The sequence below is a fragment of the Harpegnathos saltator genome, unplaced genomic scaffold (assembly GCF_003227715.2).
Source record: "Harpegnathos saltator strain DR-91 unplaced genomic scaffold, Hsal_v8.6 scaffold215, whole genome shotgun sequence".
Taxonomy (NCBI): Eukaryota; Metazoa; Arthropoda; class Insecta; order Hymenoptera; family Formicidae; genus Harpegnathos; species Harpegnathos saltator.
In genome coordinates, this window is record NW_020230001.1 from 203,059 (window position 1) to 223,285 (window position 20,227).

Below are 20,227 nucleotides of genomic sequence, written 5' to 3' on the forward strand. Positions count from 1 at the left end.
TCATGTCGATTACATTTTAAAACTTTCCTCCCTGCAACTACATTGAATTACAACGCCAGAATGCGACATTTGTTTCTCGCACCACATGCTGAAATAAATTTGTCTCTCTTTTTTTGCTCTTACTTTTTTCCTATGTCACCTAGTACCAATATTCATCTCGAGATGTAACGCAAGAAAGAAAAATATTCATAATTCCTCATTCCTGACATTATAATTCGGTATAGTTACAATCAGGGACCAGCAACCTTAATCTGTACTAGCGTACAACATAAACGATAAGCACTTATCTATTAGTAGTATCAAGACACAAATCAGGAATGATTCAAACATTGTATCTCATTACCAAAATATGCGCAACAATTACCATCTAAATGATTTAAACGCAATTAAGAATGAAATTCCCAAAAAAAAAATCCTTGTTCATAATGATTTAAAGATGTAAAATACAGTATTGATATAAGATTTGAATATAAAATTATATTAGTATATAAATAAGAAATTATCAGCTCTATATAATATATTCGTTTGTTAATATTATATTACTTGTATCTTCGTAAAATATCTGCTAATGAGCAAGTTATATTTAGAACATTTAAATGCTTAAAATTAATGCTATTTGCCATCTTATAGTATATTACACATATAAAAGGTAACCCAAAATTCACGCAAGAAGTAATTTTGATAGAAAACACAGTTTTATAATTAAAAATTGTAAATTTTTTATTGATTCATAAAGTATACAGTATAGGGTTATGTATGGAATAGCATATCGGGTAAATGGCCCCCATAGTTTTGCTGGCACATACGCATTCTTTTGTTGAAATTTTCCATGACCGTTTTGCATAAATGTGGCTGAATTTCGTTGATACAGCGCTCAATTTCCTCCTTCAAGGCGTGAGTGGTCGTGGGCTTGTTGGCACAAACCTTAGACTTCAGAAACCCCAAAGAAAAAAGTCCAACGGCGTTAAATCGCATGATCTGGGCGGCCAAATCTGATCACCAAAACGGGAAATTACACGAAACTACAGGAAATGACTCATGCAGTAATTGAATTGTTTCTCGGGCTGTATGGCATATGGCACAGTCTTGTTGAAACCACATGTCGTCCACATGCATATCTTGCAATTTAGGCACAAAAAACTGGATTATCATGTCGCGATAGCGAGCACCATTAACTGTTATTGCCTGACCAGTCGCATTTTCGAAGAAGAATGGTCCGATGATGCCTCCAGCCCAAAATCCGCACCAAACAGTGACACGTTGTGGATGCATTTGTTTCTCAACAATCACTCGTGGATTTTCTGAACCCCAAATGCGACAATTTTGTCGATTAACCAAGCCATCAAGATGAAAATGAGCCTCATCGCTGAAGATGATTTTGTTCGAAAAATCAGCATCCACTTGTTGTTCCATAATCCATTCAACGAACTCTCTTCGCTGTGGCCGTTTACCCGATATGCTATTCCATACATAACCCTATACTGTATACTTTATGAATCAATAAAAAATTTACTGTTTTTAATTATAAACCTGTGTTTCCTATCAAAATTACTTCTTGCGTGAATTTTAGGACACCCTTTACTATATATCGTATAAAATTGTATATAATATATACGACACTTAACATGTATTGGAAACAAGCAAATGCACACATACATGAGACAAATAAAAAATAATATGAAAAAATGTAAGAGAAGAAAATCATGTATTTTAATCCATTATATAAGTATTATATAAATGTGTATCTTCCAAATCCTATGCTAAGTCCTTAATATTTAAAGAATTTGGATTACGTGTATACTTAATTATACTTAAACAAACGACATTGGAAGTTGTAGTATTGGTTCCAATTTGCACTTAGCTTTATCTTGAAAGTCGTTATCAGTATAACGATCTCTGCAAACAAGAAGAAAAAGCACACATTGTCACGGTCAATCACAATAGACCATTGTCCAAATTAAACCATGATAGGCTACTCACCCTTGTATCCACATTCTCCCACGATATGCAGCTAAATGAGCGTAATAAGTTGGAGCTGGATAGCTCACCGATCTTGTACAGCGTGCATACATATGGCAAAGATGATACGTCAACTCTTCGAGTTGATTCTCATTGAAATTACTTTCGTTGCAAATACATCTGTATTTCGTAGGTCTTGCTGTACCCTGTACACATATACATATAGCATAATTATTACAAATCAAGCATACCTTTACCCAACTGAAGAAATATATACAACATATAGTTTGTATTGACGGTTTAGAGTGTAATTTAATTGACAATCTACAGGACGTCTGAAGTACGATATTTGTGTGCTTATACATTAGGTCAAACTGAACACGAAAATCTTTTACCATTTTGCAAATAGACACGCATAAACTTCTCAGTTATTAATTGGAGAAGATTGATCGCGTGCGCGATGCGATGGACGAGCTCTTACCGATATCTCAACTCTCTACTGATCAATCAGCAAGTAAAGAAGGGAGTAACATTTTTTTTTGTTCGGTTTGACCCAATCTACAAGTATGCAATAAATGCAATAAATATATTCTAATATATGCTCTCTATTACAAAGAAACAATTTTTCTATTATATGAATATATTCCATTCATTATTAATATCACTGTACCTACGACACTAATGCTTTACCTGAATACTCGCATGTGATACCAAATAAAAATCAATATGATTAGGATGAGTAATTTCAGTGTCAACTATCGTGCCGGCTCTCACATTCTTGTTTCTGTCGTCCGTTTCGTTAGGATTTTTCGGGAAAATGCGCACGTGATGTCTCTTTTGAACAATCACGAAGGTAAGCTCGGGTTTGAAATCGCGTCTTGTGCGTGCATATTCTATACATGCTTCTTTAATGCTTCTTATTTCCTTGTCCAAAACCATTGCGATTTGACCTTCACTTACACCGTCCCTAAATTCAATTGCACGTGTGCAAACAAGTATGTGTAATAGCAGAATAAGAAATAAAAAAGTTGACATCGTAATCTTAAAACTAGTTTCCCAAGCTTATATTAAAAAATTAAGTTTTTCTTGAAAAAGTGCTTATACATTTAATATGAAAAAAAAAAAAGTTTCTTTCAAGCGGTTTGATATTGAACAATATTACTTATACATACCGATAAAAGAAAATTCTTTTTGGTACTCTTTTCATTTCATTCACATAAAACACAATATGCTTCAACATTATTTCTTTCAGATCGGCTATTTCTTCCTGCTTTGCCTGTTGAAGTCTAATTGTGACATTATATTTGAAGGTAGTTTCATCATGACTTGCAGCGACCTTTATTATGATAATCTGCATTAGCATGTATAACTTACATTCATAGATATATGCACACTGTGCTCGAAAAGAAAATTACTTCTTCAAATACTCATATTATATGATACAAATGCACTAAAAATCTCTTTTATTAATGTACTAATTTGCTTTGCTTAAAGTGGATTTATGTGACAATTTTTTTATGTTAATAGTCGTGTCAATCGCAAATCAATTTGCAGAATCAACTGAAGTGTTTATTTCCATTATCTGTTTTGAGCAGTGCGTGAAAAAAAAAGTGCTATTCAATAATTGTACTTACCGCAGCTACAGAAGGTATATCTTTGGCATCGGGAGACGGATGGCTAACATCAGCACCAATAAGCATATAATTTGTATCACGCAAACAATATGGCCTAAGAACAAAATGTGTTAAAAAATGAGATTAAGAAATTTACGATGTATCAAAGCACAAGTATCAATTTACTTACATTGTCCTTGAAGTAAACGTATGATTAATACCATTTAATTTTGAATTCACTTTTAGAAGGATATTATGTGCCGTCGAAGAATTAGTAGAATACACATTTTTTATTTTTACACATTGAGTCAATACACCTACTCTCAATTCGCTAATTTTTTTCACCTTACCTGTAATAATACATTACGTATGTATTCAGACATACCTAGAATGGAAAAGAATGCACGAAATTGCTCACCATAGACTGCGTCTGTGTGATTTGGTAAAATAACAAATATTAATTTCAAATTCTTTTTCTCCATAAAGAGTTTTTCAATTTCGAACGGTACTGGTCTCACTTTTAAGTATGGCAATTGCGGTTTTCCTATTCTCATACCAACAATATTCGCTATAAAGAAAAAAAATCGATATGATACAATATAACTACAAGATAACAATTTATTATAATATATATATATGTGTGTGTGTGTGTGTGTGTGTGTGTGTGTGTGTGTGTGTGTGTGTGTGTGTGTGTGTGTGTGTGCGTGTGTGTGTGTGTGTGTGCGTGCGTGCGTGCGTGCGTGCATGTGTGTAATGTAATGTAATTTTAATTAAGACTATGACTCGTCGGAAATTTGAATTTACTGTAACTGTAAACTAATAGCTGTAATTATTAATACCATGACAGATTTTATTTCCGAACAAATCGACACAATTGACAAAGTGTTTCAACTTATGTAGAAAGACACTGTGAACAAATTTAACAAAGAAATATTTTATACTCAACCCTGGTCCTGTAGTATCTGCACAAAATCAGGTATTTTATTGTCCATATTCTGTGGGCAAGTATTGACGATAGTCCATGTATTATCTTCTAACATCGCAGGCGTATTAAATCTTTTGGCACGCCAAACTCCTTTTCTTACTTGCACTGATGCTCGATCGTATAAAAGTTCCGGAGGAGGTAAGATTCTAGCTTCGACTTCTTTCATTTCGGTACTGATACTCAAAAGAAACTCCTTTTGCATAACTGGACTATTATTCACATTAATTCCCCTACACTGTAAATATGTATAACATGATAAATTACAATGAAATATCTTTATAATGGAAAATAATGCTAAGTATATTTTACCGCTGTTATAATTTTGGTTTTACGTTCATCTGTGTCCGTAGCTGCGTATCGAATCATTTGAGTAGTTTGCGATTCATCCAGCTTTCTGTTAATAGCTTGACCAGCTACGATGCTACACAACTATAAACGTTTAATTGGAAACTTTTAATTCTCATTATTCAACCGGTTTCATGAATGTAAACCGGTGAATGTAAAAAAGTTTACTTACTTCTGCTGGCAAATAGGTTTTCCCATCTCTCTTACCTACCCAAAGGCAAGGGAGGTTTGGCCATATTATTTTATAATTCTTGATATTGGCGTAATATTCCTGTATTGTATACATCTTTCCATTTACCTCAAATTTATATTGCGTAGCATCGGGGCCTAATTCATTTACGCGAAATGTTCGCTTGGTGCTAGGTTGACCAGGTATTGCATAATTCACTTTTAAACCAGCCAAAAATTTGCTAATTTTGTTTATATTGTCATACACTGCTCGCACATTTATCTGATTATTAACCAAGTTACATAGTTCGCACATTAAAGCCAAAATGGTCTGTGATGTAGCGAAAGCTTTATGAGAGACTAAAACAGGATACATAAAAAATATTAGATAGATAACATGAGAGGGGGGGAGAAAGAGAAAGAGAGAGAGAGAGAGAGAGAGAGGGAAAGAGAGGGGAAAAGAGGGAAGTATGTTATAAAATATTTTTTAAAAATCTCTCCTTTTCCCCTCTCTCCTTCTCTTCTCTATAATTTTTTTAGAAATGAAGAAATATGATCATTAATATAATAGTACTTTACCATCTATATTTAAATAAGGTTTCCAGCCAATTACGGCGGATAAATATCCACCAACATGTAGATCTAATCCACTGCCTAATGCCTTCACTCGTCTATTATCTCCCGGTGGGAAAAGTGATCGTCCAACCTATTGTAAATCATTTATACTCAATAAAAAAAAATATGTATATATATGTATATATGTGTATGCATGTATATCGTGTATCTTGTGTGTATATTCATACATATTACTTTCACTAATAACAATAATACTCTCTCAAAATAAATAATAACAATGCACTAACGAGTTATTTTTAAAATGTAACTTTTTTCGTGTTGAATATTTTATAAAATATTAGGATACATATTAGGATATATTAATGGCATATATAAAAACATAAATAATAAAACAAGCAAAAATTGTAGTCAATTATTCACTTTACGATCCCAAAATAATCGATTATAAATTGAACAATTTTTTTTTACTGCTGAAGTCTTAATACCTGTATTTTTATATACCATAATCCTAAGGGCACACTTGAATACTAACTAAAATAACCATATGTATACTGACTAAAGTTCATTCTTACATATAAAGTTGTATCCTTTTAGAGCAAATAAGAATATTTGATTTTAATGAAAAAACTTGTTTTTCTGAACAATTCCCAGATATTTTTTCATTGGATTATTGGTTGTATCTTAAACTGCATTGAAAAAAAAAGGATTCAAGTACTGAAATCAAGTATGTTCCTGTATGTTCTAAAATGGTGTTCTAACTTCATATGAAGATACAGTACTTATGTATATATTTTTTTAAGATATGAATTTGTAACAAACTTTTAAAGAACACAAAAATAATGACTAAATACCAATAAAATAATTTATGAAAAATAATAAATCGTATGACTTACATTTATAAGTCTTGACGATGGTGCATGACGTAAGATAATGTCCAAAACTTGTATAGCAGTTTTATTAATAACAGTTTCATCGATACCAGGTCTCATATGTTTTATCCAGGAAAGATCGACAATACCTGCTTTGTTTAAAGTGACTTCAAACGTCCTGTGTTCTTCTTTTTCTTCGTCATAGAAGTTAATTTCCTTAACAAACTACATTAAACAATGAAAAAAGTACAAGTGATGAAATAACTATGGTAAATAAAAAAGCTTTAGTTTGTATAATTCTATACAATAACGATATTATTATAAAATAATTACAATTACATTAATCTAACTTTTTTTATGTATCTTGATCTCATTTCAAATCACCCAACAATATATTTTTATATTGATATTGCGTTAAATTTAAAGTTACAAGTAAATATATTTAATAAAATAAAAAAAATTTTGTATTTACAAATTACATTTACAAATTACATAAAAGAAGATATTTTTCCTAGAAGTTTTTTCAGTATTAAAAAGGATATGTAACAGAAAAGTTTTTTGGACTACAGTGACAGATGATCATTCTATATATTTTATTTATTACTTACTGTATTTGAAAAAGGCAAATCGTTTGCAGTAAATGCATTTGCCTTTCCATCAAACGCTGGATATCTATCACGAAAGTTTTCGGATCTAAATTGTTCAAATATCTTTCTAAGTAAAACTTTATTTTTTACTTCAAGTTTCACTGTAGATTCATCTTTCTTTGGCAGCCTCTTAGTCGTATCGGTAGGAACAACTTTTACGTCATAATGCACAGCTTTGTCTACAAAGTTTGGCTTAAACACGATTTCAAACATGTTTGTTAAAACTATCACTCGTTGTCCTACATTTCCAGCTTTTAAAGGATTTGGTCTCCGTGGTATATTGAGATCTTTTTCAGTCATATTTGATTTACTTTTGGTCTCCCATATAGCAACTTTTGACAACTTTTCAGTTACAGATGTAGGTGATGTAACCTTTCCTTTTAATCCATCATCTCCAGCACCTATAATGATATAAAAGTATAATTTAACATTTACACAAAGTGTGTAAATGGTGTGTGGGGGGGGAGGGAGGCATAATTAAAAAAGATAAATATATCTCAGCATTATTAACTTTTCATTATTACATTACATATATTGAAAGATCAAGTTACCCGCGGCCTGTCGGCCTGACGTTGATGGATATGAAAGTGGTTGCTGAAGTGGTACTTGTGGCACTTGCTGTGGAGGTTGTGCTACTTGCAACGGACGAATCCACGCTGATTGCTGTGGAGGTACTTGCTGTGATTGCTGTGGAGGTACTTGCTGTGCTTGTGGCGGACGAGCCCACGCTGATTGTACCGGTTGTGATTGCTGTGAAGGTGCTTGTGGCGGACGAACCCACGCTGATTGTACCGGTTGTGATTGCTGTGAAGGTATTTGTGACGGACGAACCCACATTGGTTGCATCTGTTGTAATTGTGGTGGAGGTTGCACTTGTGGTTGTTGCTGCACATACTGTGGGAAAGTTTGATGTTGAGTTGAAGGCTGTACTGGCGGTTGATTTGCCTGTTGTAGTCTAAATTGCTGCTGCTGTGGCGTTGTAAGTTGTCCCGAACGTGGAGAACCCCATGTCTGTGGTTGTGGTACTTGTTGTGGTGATGGAAACTATATTGGTGTATTAGTGTAAAATATCGTGTTTGAGATACTTGTGGTGATGAAGACTATTTTAATACGGGCTGTTTTAAATTTGACTCTAACGCCCGTTGAAATACCTGTTGTATTGGAATTTGTTGTGGATGTGAAAGACTTCCTGGTTCAGATATTTGGCGTGGCGCAGCTTGTTGTGGGCGTGGAGGACCCCATTTTCGTGGTTGTTGCTTTTTTAAAAATTAACGTACATATATATATATTCATGCATGTTAAGATATTTAGTTTTGATAAAGATTAGACATAACTAAATTTTTCCAGCAAACATATTAAACAGTATTTGATTCACAGTTCGTAACAATAAACTCAGTTGCTTCCTTAATAGCACAGATGTCCAGAGGACGTCCAGTGTACGTCTTGAGGACATCCTGCAGATGTTTCTTCATCCTTAGGATGTCCTTAGGACGTCCCCAGGAGAACATATGCTATCAGAGTTATTACTGGTTGCTGTTGGTGTTCTGGTAGTTGTTGTTGCTGCTGCTGCTGCTTCTGTTGTTTTTGCCGCTGTTGGGTATCTTGTTCCTCAAGTTTTGAAGTCTGTGGAGTTTGTTTTTGTTGTGAAGACTGTTGTCCACTTGTAGTAGGGCCAGTACTGGAAGTTGATGGAGCTTCTTCCTGAGTACGGTGCTTCTTTTTCCCTAAAATATAAATATCATATTTTACTTTTTCTTAAAAGCTAAAACCAATCACATTTTATCATCTTAATCACAATTAAGATTTATATAGTAATACACATTTGAATTAATCCTAACTGAGAACTATCTCGCAGGTTACCTATCGCGGTTACCTTAGCAGCTCGGCGGTACCTTTTCGGGAAAATGTACAAATAGGAATTATGTCATATTAAATAGTATATGAATTTTTAGATATTGAGGAACATGTGTGACAAAAAAATCAAAATTTTATATCTTATATTTTTCTAACATATGGTAATATGTGAAACAGTCACCGATATGCATTACAAGTTCGTTTATATGTATGTATTCATATATGTATTCATATATGTATAATAATTTATTTGATATTTTTCACCTGGTGCTTTTCTATCTGAGTCAACCCAGTCCCGTTTTTTACCTGTTATTGAAAATATGCATTAGGCACTTTCTCCTCTTTGAAATAAATAAAAATAAAACAAAAAATTGTGTTCTCTTTCTATGTAATATTGGTTAATATTTTTTTTACATATCTCAGTATATATATTATATTTTGATTTGGTTTTCCATGACATTTAAATAAGAACTTAACAAAATTATGCATTTTTGAAAAATTTGCACCCACACCATTAAGTTTATCCTGTATAATCACTAATATAGTCTTTGTCTCCTGAAAAAAGGACATCTGAGTACAGAGGGTTAATAAAGAAATTATAATTAAATTAATAGTAAGAAATTATAAATAAGACTATAATCTTCAAGATATAACTTACAAATATATTAATATAATCTGATTTATATAAGATTTATATGTTTATAAATCTATGTATATATAAAGTCTTTATCAACTCAAAGAAATAAAATTTCTTATATTGACTATATATTTAAATCAAAACATGATCTGACAGCAAATAACTACTTTAATTTTATAGTAAACTTTTATAGTAAACTTCATTTATCTGTCTCCATACAAGATGTTCAGAATTAATAAAAGTAACATTTTTCTGATAGTATATTGAATTCATTTTGAAATCCTTTATAACATTATATAAAAAAGCTTGCTTGGTTCCATTTGAAAAATTCAAGATGACCTTAAATTTTTTAAGAAAAAATTTTTTTCACATTTTTTTTATTGCAAGTTGTAGTTTGTACATATGCAGATAAAAATATTCACTATACAATCCTTTCTTCAAACTGTCAAAAATATCTAAAAAATTTTACAGACCATTACGCTAAATACCTATATATTTTTATACATAAACATATATAATGAAATATAAATATATTTTATTTTATTTTGAACAATTTCTTGCATCTATTTTGTCAATTGTATTCTTTATTTATTCTCTTTATTTATATTTATCAGTATTTATATTTAAAATATTTTGCTGTATATCTATTTTCAAATTTTTAATATACCAGAAAACTTTTCTCCTAAATAATAACACTAATGATGTTATATATAGTTTCTATACATAATAACATAAAAAATGTTTAAATACGTGTATATATATGTATGAGAGAGACAGTAACGTATAATTTTAAATACATGTTTAGAATAACTCAAAGAATCTTATAAGCAATCTCTGAAGACACAAGAATGTTTATATTTATTCTTGAAAATCATAAGAATATTAAACAACATAAAGTAATAAACATATACGAATATATACATGAAGTGATAAACACAAATATATATATATATATATATATCCAGCCATTTCCCGAAACAATAGAACAAGTTAAATAAGTAAGACATATTACAATACAATAAGTAATTAAGACATTCCATATTATTCGATTCATAATTAGATAAATCAGAAGAAAAATAAAATCATTAATTGGAGAACTAGGCAATGAATTTTACAATAAAAACTAAATATTTGTATAAAAAGACTTATGATGTAAGGTCAATGTCAAATAAATCACACATCGAACAATTGCGCGATCATGAGTAATAACAAATTTTTGCTTCCACGTAATATTTATTGCTTGGAGGACGATACTTTTCAATAATATCAAGACTAGATTTATCTGATTATTTATCTTTCCGCGTGAATCTAACATCAATATTAAAACGTTATTGTGAAAATTATATTAATTGCAAAATGTTGATCTTTGATATTAGTCATATATCAATATAAATAAAATGTCGGCCTTTTACCGAAGTTGACAATATGGTTTCTGTAATTATAGTATATGTAATGGCGCACATACCCTTCTTCGGCATTTTCGTTCGTTATTTCTGAGACGAATTTGATGTTTGACTCAAGTGCTTCGGTGTCTCGACCTTATCAATGATACAGATGCGTTGAAGAATATCTTGAATAATCGCTGAAACCACAATACTACCTCCGCCTGACACGATAGTTCAGCATACGCAGTTCCGCTTCTCGCGATCAATCTTTTATAGCAAAATAGTGGGAACACCTGGGAAATCCCTTACCAAGTAGCAATTAACGGATACTTTTCATTGAAAAACGCTGAACCATTTCATTGGTCAAATTTCAAGTTATCATGTGAGCTGTGCGATACAACACAATGGTAAACTTAGGCTGCGTTCCGAAATTCACTGCCAGTACTGAAAATCTATAATATACGTGACACAAACTATGTATTTTCAGTACTGGCAGTGAATTTCGGAACGCAGACTTAAGCTGCGTTCCGATATTCACTGCCAGTACTGAAAATATATACTTTATGTCACATATATTATAGATTTTCAGTACTGGCAGTGAATATCGGAATGCAGCCTTAATAGCGGCGTACTCGGGCTGTGTTCCAATATTCACTGCCAGCACTGAAATCTATAATATATATGACACAAACTATGTATTTTTAGTACTGGCAGTGAATTTTGGAACACAGCCTTTATTGCATGTCTAACCGTAGTGACCTGTAATTGGACGATCGCAATGTTCCTAGCGCAATGGCCCAATCAGGGTACCTATTATGGAACTCGTCGGAATCGATTCCGATCGAATTTATTTCATTATTTCCTAGATTTCTATTCTTCTTTTCTAGGGGAAACGGAATTATTCCGATCGGAATCGATTCCGACGAGTTCCATAACAGGTACCCAGTCTACGGTTGAGTATTAACAAGTAGAGATATGTTCCAAAATTCATCCTCGATTACTATAGTTAGTTCCGAAACTACCGGTGCAGCTGAATGTATAGGTCTGTTCTTTTTCTCTTCACCGCTGCACTAGTGCGAAAAGTTCGAGTGAGATAAGTATATATTTGTCTCACTTTAACTTATTACACCAGTGCAGCGGTGCAGAAGAAAAGAATAGACCAATTTATTATTAAATATTAAATATTATGGCTGCGTTCCGATATTCACTGTCAGCATTGAAAATCTATAGTATATGTGACACAAACTATGTATCCTCTATACTGGCAGTGAATATCGGAACGTAGCCTTCATATTCGTTGTATTGATTCTAAAGTCAGCAGCACACGGTGCTTGTTTTCGTGCTGGATTGCTTGCTGGATGAAAATACTGCGTTTTGATTGGTACATTTCCGAAGATGGATGGAAATGCAGCAATCAGAACGCAGTATTTTCATCCAGCAAGCAATCCAGCACGAAAACAAGCATCATGTGCCGCTGGCTTAATGTGCAATTAGTCGATCACGATTAGGGCCAGAGCACAGACTTCTGCATATCATCAACAGAGTTCTTCATTTCTCTCCTCAGGACAGAAATGAAGAAAACTAATTGGTTGATTCTCTTATGCGTTGTGTATTATGCGTTATGCAGAAGGCTGTGCTCTGGTCCTTAAAGGCCTATCCAGACAAACTTGCATAAGCGCGTAACGCATATGCATAAGGAAATTGACTAATCATATGTTTAATACAAAAAATATTTTTTTACTACACGGATCATAATTGGTCAATTTCCTTATGTATATGCGTTACACGCTTATGCAAGTTTGTCTGGATAGGCCTTTAGGGCTCCACAGGCGGAGCAGTGACTCTCATTCTTCTCGAGTCGGGATGCGTTCCGAAAGTTGCAAAAAAACGGTCACAAACCTTTATGCCCGCGAGTGTACGTCCATCGGACGTCCTATGTCCGAAGTTGTGACAAACGTATGTCCTTTGGACGTCTTTTGTAAAAGAAATGGACACATAACGGACGTCCAATGGACATCCGTATGCTGTCTGGGTATTAACCTATTAATTTATAAATATATATATTTACACATTATAATTATTTTTTTACCTCGTTTATCTCCATACTCTCCACGTTTCCACTTATTCACGTCATTTTAATATATTTTTATTTTAATTTGATGCCACTGATTTTATGATTATATAATTTATATTAATATTTATGAAGAATTATAATTCTTCGATATTTATTATTTATACATATCCATATCTGTCAAAAAAGTTTCACAAACTAACAGACTTACTACTTAAACAGTTTTACTAATCTACAGAAATTAAAATTACATCGTCTAGAGGTTTTTGTTTGTACCAATATTATCCCCTCCACTTTTCAGGAAAATGAAGCCTAACCTCGATCACGAAGATAAATTTAAAAATATGTTCTTTTTAACTGAACTATATATTTCTATATATCTCTTACTTTTAAACACCCTGTGTATAGGATATAATCCATTAGACGTTATAAATGTTTTAAAGCACTTAAATAATTTGTTGTGTCTAATGAGTCATACTCATAATAGAATATACACACACACACAGCATAGAGAGGAGGCCGATAAATTGTAGCTCGAGTCTCAGCTAAAATCAACTTTTTAGCTTGGCATTTTTTTCGAATTTTTTCCTTAGGAAAAAATTCGGCGGTGGTGTAACTTTACGTAGTTCGACAAATTCTACCGAATGCAATTCTAAAAGTTCATAAAAAATGGTTTAGTTGTAATGACCCAATTTATCAGCCTTCGTAAAATTAGGATGTACAAAATCAAACATTTCTTGTGAATTTTTAGGATTGCATTTGATAGTACTCATGGAGCTACGTAAGATGGTGCCACATTCAAAAGCTGTCGTTTTCTCGTAGGAGTACCTAGATCACACAGAAATTGGAAGTACTATTCAAATCGATTCGTCGACAGTTCCTCGTTCGTTTTGTATTGTGTTATTTAAATTTTGTGACTATATTGATTGTAGATTAATTTTGTCAGGATGTTCTATCAGGTGTTGCGACCAGTCATTCGCAACGTGGCCAGAAATGGTGAGAATTCTCATGCTTTAGATTAACTTGCTTCTGCGTGACGGCCATACCTTACATAATATACCTACCTTTGTATAAATCTGCACTAAATATTGTTCTGTAGCATATAGAAATGATAGATGCAAAATCAGTTCCACAAGTTTGATCTATTCTTTAGTAAGGATTATTTGATTTAATTTACAATTAGCTTCTCATCTTTAAACTTTGTGACATTAGTAACTTTGGAATGCTAAGGGTTGATTTTGACAAGCTGATTTTTAAAGATAAAATTATATAAAGTCATATGATGAATTAGCAAACTCACCTTAATTTGAGCGATTCTCTCATGCTTTTGATACCAAGTTATGCAAATATTCCATGTTAAAATATACAGAAATACAAATACATATGAGTTGATATGACACAAAAACTAATGTTTTTCTCATATAAATATGTATTTGCAATGCTAAGGTACCCGTATGTCCAGCTCAAAGGTGGTGGATTTTAAGTTTCCGACGATAGATGACATACCTATACCGAAAGGGTCATGGCGAGAATATTATGAAAAGAGGCAGAAAGTTTACAATATGCAACTAGCTATTGGGCTTACTGCTCTGCTGAGTACTTTAACTTTTGTATGTATCAATTTTATAACATAAACAATACTAGATATATTTACTTTAAAATATCATCTGTCATATGAAAATTCAATCTTTTGGTATAACTTTATTTGCATTTAGAAGGATCTTAATTCATTCTAATTTTAATTTTTTTATGAAGAAAATATATATGATTAATCATCTCTACATATCACAATATATGATGTACTATTAATAATCATAGCAAAACTTATTTTTTTTTATTTCTGCATTCATCCTTACAAAATATTTATGATTCAATTTCTTTTTTTAATTCCTTTATATCTTCCTGTATTGCAAAAATTAAAATAACTTTGTGCAATATATAAATCCTATATTTCATTTTCAGATAAAAGTATCAGGCATTATCTTCTTCAACTTTGGTCCACCTGAGGAACCTACTGAGAAGTAAACATTCATTTACATATTAGCTAATTACAATAGATATATAAAAGCAATCCAAGCACAGCTATAATGAATACTGTGTACTTTATTATGAGAGTGTAATATACACGCAATAAAAACCTTGTACTCTGTTCAATAAATAGTTCATATTTATAACAGTTATACTTACTTGCTCTATCCACTCTATTTTTAAATTAGACCCTATTTTTAAACTAGAAACAGCAAAATCTGTATCTGCTTTGCCTGCGTTAGATCATACAACTGGTACGATTTTGTACAAGATAAAAACTTGATATATAACTAATATCTTACAAAAGTCATAAATTAAATCTTTAATTTCAATACACTTTAGTATTAAAATAACTTTCTTTTATTGTTATTCAATCATTACACGACTTTTTGTCGGAGTATCATGAGTTTCGAAAACGCTCGCAAATGTTTTAATAACTACGTTAATACCTACTTGAGTCAAATTAAATAACATCATTTTACGTTTATTATATCTCAGCGATTTAATGAGATCGCGCTATTTCCGAGAAGAATTCTAAAATATCCTGAATGGTAAACTCCAATGTCACCATACTGTCTGGATAACAACGTTGTATCAGCTCTTCGATATTTCTGTATTGCGCGATAAATTCATTTTGCATCTCCCGCCAAACGACCTAAAAAATAATTAAAAATAAACTTTAATCAAAATGAATATAAGTGTCTCAAATTACAAGCAAAGTAACACAAGAACTAATAAAATCCTTGTGATGCATATAAATAAACTGCTCTTCTGCAGAATAACAAAATATATACAATAAAAAATCTTTCATAATAAACTTGGAACATATCAGTTTTTTTATTTTGAGTCATTTCCAGCAAATAATAGTTAAGTGTAATATCGGTAAATATAAAATAAAATCTTTAAGATGCGTACGTCTCTTACGTTACACTTACCTGTAATAAATTCTCCTCTTCGCACAGATGCTTCTCAACTTTACGATATAGGTTCTCCAAACCTTTCTTAACTTCTCTCGCAGGATACTCCTTCACTACTCGTCTTAACTCCTGCTTGCTGAAAGCCATCTGGTAACTAACTTCAGACTCTTTTACACCGGCCCCTACTTTGGCTTGAACGCCTTCAAAGAATAACTGAAATGTTATGTTATTTTGCTTTAGTCGAGATATTTTGATGCGTTCGTGTAAGAGTATGTCTCTGAATGAAAATTTACATTAAGTTTTTCAAGAGGCCGACCGAAGTATTGCGTAACGTAAGCACGCAGCGCGTCTTGATACTTTTGTTTAGCCTCTTTCCGCTCATGGTCCAGTACGGAAATTTTTAATTGCGACAACAAATCGTACAGGTGATGGAAATTCTCTATCAAATATGACGAGTATACCATTAATAACTGTAACATAACTTATACATTGTTAGTTATTGAAGCAGCAGGTATAGTTAGGGTTGTCAGATGTGAAAATTGAGAAATCTGGAGCTCATGAGAAAAGCTGGAAACCAGTTTGTAGAAACATATTTGTTGAATAATATATCTATAAAATGTGAGAAATTTTTTTAATAATATAAACATTTTCAATATCAGTTGAACAGCTGAGCACTATAAAATTTGGACGTATGACTATCCTAAGTATGCCAATTGTCATCAGTTACTGAAATATTACCCATTTTTATGACTTCCTGCGGCGTCTTGTGGTGTTCTCGACTGTGAATGACGATAGCGTCGAACATGGTGCTCACCAGCTTCGTGTACCACTTGTCGAGATCGACCTTTCTGTCGGAGTTGCGGAAGATCTTTTCCGCGGTTCTCGCAAACGGGCCGAAGTTCTCTATGTACGGTAGTATGCCGCATTTATGTCGGCGATTGACTTTCGTGTCGCACAATATGGACTGCAACTGCGCTTGCATGAACTTGTCAAACGCACGTTTCACGTGGATCAGAGCAGAAGCGAACGTCATCGACAGGAATGAGCCAGTATCCTGGGCAGACATGACATGTTGCGATAAACGGACCAACACGTACATACACCAGCTGCAAGCGACGTTATATAAATTATGTAGAATTCTATAAATCATATATTTATAGATAATGAACGCAAATTTGCACGAATTATTGCAAATGTGTTAAATTGCGCTATTTGCGCAGCTGCATCTAATGAAAATTCGATCCAAATCTGCAGAAATTGCAATATTCCTCGCACTCACAAACTGTCTATCTTGTCCAAGAAGCCGATAAAATTGTTCAACTCGGTCTCCAACGACGGGAATATCGCTGCCATGGTAGCGCGCACGTCTTCATTCACTTGCCGCTCCAGTCTCTTGCTCGCCGTCGAAGTCACCGATCCGGGACTCGCCGCGCCATTACTCGTGTTTTCTATCTCTTCTATCTCGCTACTCTGCGCAACAAAACGATAAACAACGTAAAACCAACGACAGAAGCGAATGCGTTTGCGTGAAGGTGTATATTCACCTTGGAAGGCGAAAGAACAGAGTCCAACTGGAGAAACGAAACGCAAAATCCCTGCTCAGCGAGGCATACCGGCTGCATCTGCGAGAGTACGCAGTCGAGCACCGAATCTAAGAGATTCCCTTCGCCCACGGGCGCCCACACTTCGCCGCTCAGCAGGCAGATGGGAGCCGGGTTGAGTAAATCCTCACCTTTCTGCCCGCTCGACCTTGATGTATTTACTTGAAACGTACTTTTTCTTTACTGACATGTCAGAATTTACGGACGACAAGATAGAACACCAATCGATCTCACAGTCGACAGTCACTCATGTTTTCGCATGTATGTCGTTTATGATTTGATCATCGATCAGGGCTCTACCGTGGAAGTTCTATTGCTCTACCTTGCAATCGTTTGGCTATAAGTTTGTTCTTGGCCTCCTCGAAGAAGCGCTTGAGATCCCTCTTGTACAGTTTGCTCATGGTGTCGGTGTAGACCTTGGTTAACTGTACGAACGCCTTGTTATCTAGCGCTCTCAGCAGCTGCATCAATTCAGTATACGGCACTAGCTCGTGATGAACTCCTTGGTGAGTAGGTAGAATTAGATCTGTCATGGAAGTCGATGTATCCCCGATATCGTTGCCCTGAAATATGATCGTGTTATATCATAAAGAGAGATAAGATAAAATGTTGAAAAGGTTTGTGTGAGACATACCAAATGTATGAACAGATTGTTTAGGTGTCTTGCAACAATGACTGAGAATTTCGCCTTGAGCTTGTCCAGTCGTCTTTTCTGCTCAGTGACAGCACTCAGTTTGTCTAAACCTGGTGGAAGAGGTGCTGTAATCGCTTTTAAAAGCGCTGCACCTGCCAGACTGAGCTCTTCTCTCTCACCCGGTAACTCGGCCTCATTCAACGTACGTTGATGTGTTGCAGAAATATCTAACTGCGACTGCAAGAGAGGAAATTAAGTAAATATTTATAAAATGGAAATTATTAATTACTGATTATAGTAATATTTCTTTTTACTTACAATTACCATATTTAGCTGATCTAATAATAACCTCGCGTTATTATTCGCCGTGTGTATAGCTTGATTCTTCTGCCCAACTCGAGCCATTACTTCTCTTATTCTTCCTAATGCTTCATCATATGTCGCTAATCGTGCCTCCACAATGGAAGCCTCAATTATTGCAGCGTCTATACTATTCATCAATTGAGTTACTCTCTGCTCAGATGCTAACACTGAGTGTACATTTTCCTAGATAACAATATAATAAAATGTTTGTACTTGAAAAAGTTTTCACAATATTAACTAATATGTTTCTCTCTCTCTCTCTCTCTCTCTCTCTTTCTCTCTCTCTCTCTCTCTCTCTCTCTCTCTCTCTCTCTCTCTCTCTCTCTCTCTCTCTCTATAATAAATATTTTTATAGAAGGATTTTTGAAACATTGTTATTTTACCCCATCAAGAATAGACAAATCCTTTGAAAGTGTCTCCATAAAAAGTTCAGCATTGGAAACAGCATATTCACAATTTTCCATCATCTGTTTTAAGTCAGTAGCTTCTTTTTCAGTGATAGGTTGATAATCTGAGGAAATGGGAGATGCTAAAAGATCTGGAAATTGGAAAACATACCATTAAATGAAAGTACCAACAGCATAAAACTAAATTTTGATTGATGAAAGTTTATCAGCATTTTAAATTAATTAAATTAAACAATAAAGATGATGATACCTGGTGTAAATGTAATACTGTCACTCTCCTTCAATGCAGTTGGATCAATCAGCCATTCTTTGGGAATATTTTTGAATTCTGGTCTCTGAGTGAGACTGCATGAATAAGTGTACAAATTACTAATGAATGTTCGTCTTTCTTGTGCTGTAGTGGATGACCATTTGTATACTTTATCAATATGCAACTCTATATCCATTGAATCATGTTTTACACCATCTACAACCTGTATATCATTCAGAGACCAGGACTGTTTCTTCTTATAAATATTTTTATCATTTTTCTTCACTTGATATAATATAAGAGATCCTGGTGTATCTGTTGTTGTAGTTAGGCACAAAAAGCTCATTTTTTTTTTCTTGTAAGCCTTACTAACGTAACATACACTCAGCAGTTTTTCATCGCTAGGAGTAAACACTTCCCTTTGCAAGGTATGCCGAATGGCTGCCATGGTTTAATCTCAGTCAATCACTATTATGTATCCTCTTTTTATTTCCTCTTATTTATAACCTCTTATTTATACTTGTACCTCTCGTTTGTATGAAACCTGGTAAATTATTGGAATATTAAATACATGTACAAAATAATTTCATCTTTTATTCTATTTTCTATTTTCTGCCTTCTTTTATCAATAAAAAAAAACTTACGTAAACATTTTTGTGTAATCCTCCACACTATATAATCGTTAATATTTTCGTTGTAATAAATTACACGATATCGAGTATAATACCGAAATTTTTTTATCTCTACATAAAGTTTGCTCCAAAATTACAGCTTCTGTCATAATATGGTGACGTTAGTTACACCAAAAATTTATTATTAGGTTTGTTCCTTTTAACTGAGTATCTCTGTGTATTAGCACAAGAAGATTTTTATTTATAACATTATAACAGCATATTAATCATTATATTTTTTACTACG

At 33.3% G+C, this 20,227-nt stretch overlaps 3 protein-coding genes across 6 annotated transcripts; 1 reads left to right on the forward strand and 2 right to left on the reverse strand.

The window, feature by feature from the left end:
* Nucleotides 1-1,688: 1,688 nt before the first annotated feature.
* Nucleotides 1,689-11,407, reverse strand: AGO2 (Argonaute 2). Of its 4 annotated transcripts, XM_025298344.1 has the most exons (19): nucleotides 11,119-11,406; nucleotides 9,281-9,322; nucleotides 8,690-8,886; nucleotides 8,314-8,418; nucleotides 7,940-8,206; nucleotides 7,714-7,885; nucleotides 7,124-7,563; nucleotides 6,540-6,740; nucleotides 5,650-5,776; nucleotides 5,075-5,430; nucleotides 4,867-4,986; nucleotides 4,519-4,792; nucleotides 3,991-4,140; nucleotides 3,763-3,922; nucleotides 3,594-3,687; nucleotides 3,132-3,295; nucleotides 2,650-2,926; nucleotides 1,981-2,165; nucleotides 1,709-1,896 (listed from the first exon to the last, which is right to left on the reverse strand). In XM_025298344.1, the coding sequence occupies exons 1-19, from the start codon at nucleotides 11,129-11,131 to the stop codon at nucleotides 1,812-1,814; spliced, it is 3,429 nt and encodes a 1,142-aa protein (XP_025154129.1). In that variant the 5' UTR covers nucleotides 11,132-11,406; the 3' UTR covers nucleotides 1,709-1,811. The 4 variants fall into 4 exon arrangements, with proteins under 4 accessions (XP_025154128.1, XP_025154129.1, XP_025154130.1 ...); XM_025298343.1 differs by having other exon boundaries at nucleotides 1,689-1,896; nucleotides 7,714-8,206; XM_025298345.1 differs by having other exon boundaries at nucleotides 7,714-8,056; nucleotides 11,119-11,407.
* Nucleotides 11,408-13,901: 2,494 nt separating this feature from the next.
* On the forward strand, nucleotides 13,902-15,285 carry COX7B (Cytochrome c oxidase subunit 7B). The gene is made up of 3 exons (XM_011136841.3): nucleotides 13,902-14,105; nucleotides 14,556-14,719; nucleotides 15,072-15,285. The coding sequence occupies exons 1-3, from the start codon at nucleotides 14,057-14,059 to the stop codon at nucleotides 15,132-15,134; spliced, it is 276 nt and encodes a 91-aa protein (XP_011135143.1). The 5' UTR covers nucleotides 13,902-14,056; the 3' UTR covers nucleotides 15,135-15,285.
* A 194-nt stretch (nucleotides 15,286-15,479) lies between these two features.
* Nucleotides 15,480-20,152, reverse strand: Sec3 (exocyst complex component Sec3). Its single transcript, XM_011136845.3, has 12 exons — nucleotides 19,954-20,152; nucleotides 19,310-19,853; nucleotides 19,036-19,190; nucleotides 18,608-18,835; nucleotides 18,290-18,526; nucleotides 17,978-18,218; nucleotides 17,599-17,816; nucleotides 17,334-17,524; nucleotides 16,793-17,160; nucleotides 16,348-16,493; nucleotides 16,073-16,267; nucleotides 15,480-15,792 (listed from the first exon to the last, which is right to left on the reverse strand). The coding sequence occupies exons 2-12, from the start codon at nucleotides 19,755-19,757 to the stop codon at nucleotides 15,640-15,642; spliced, it is 2,580 nt and encodes an 859-aa protein (XP_011135147.1). The 5' UTR covers nucleotides 19,758-19,853; nucleotides 19,954-20,152; the 3' UTR covers nucleotides 15,480-15,639.
* Between the last annotated feature and the right edge of the window lie 75 nt (nucleotides 20,153-20,227).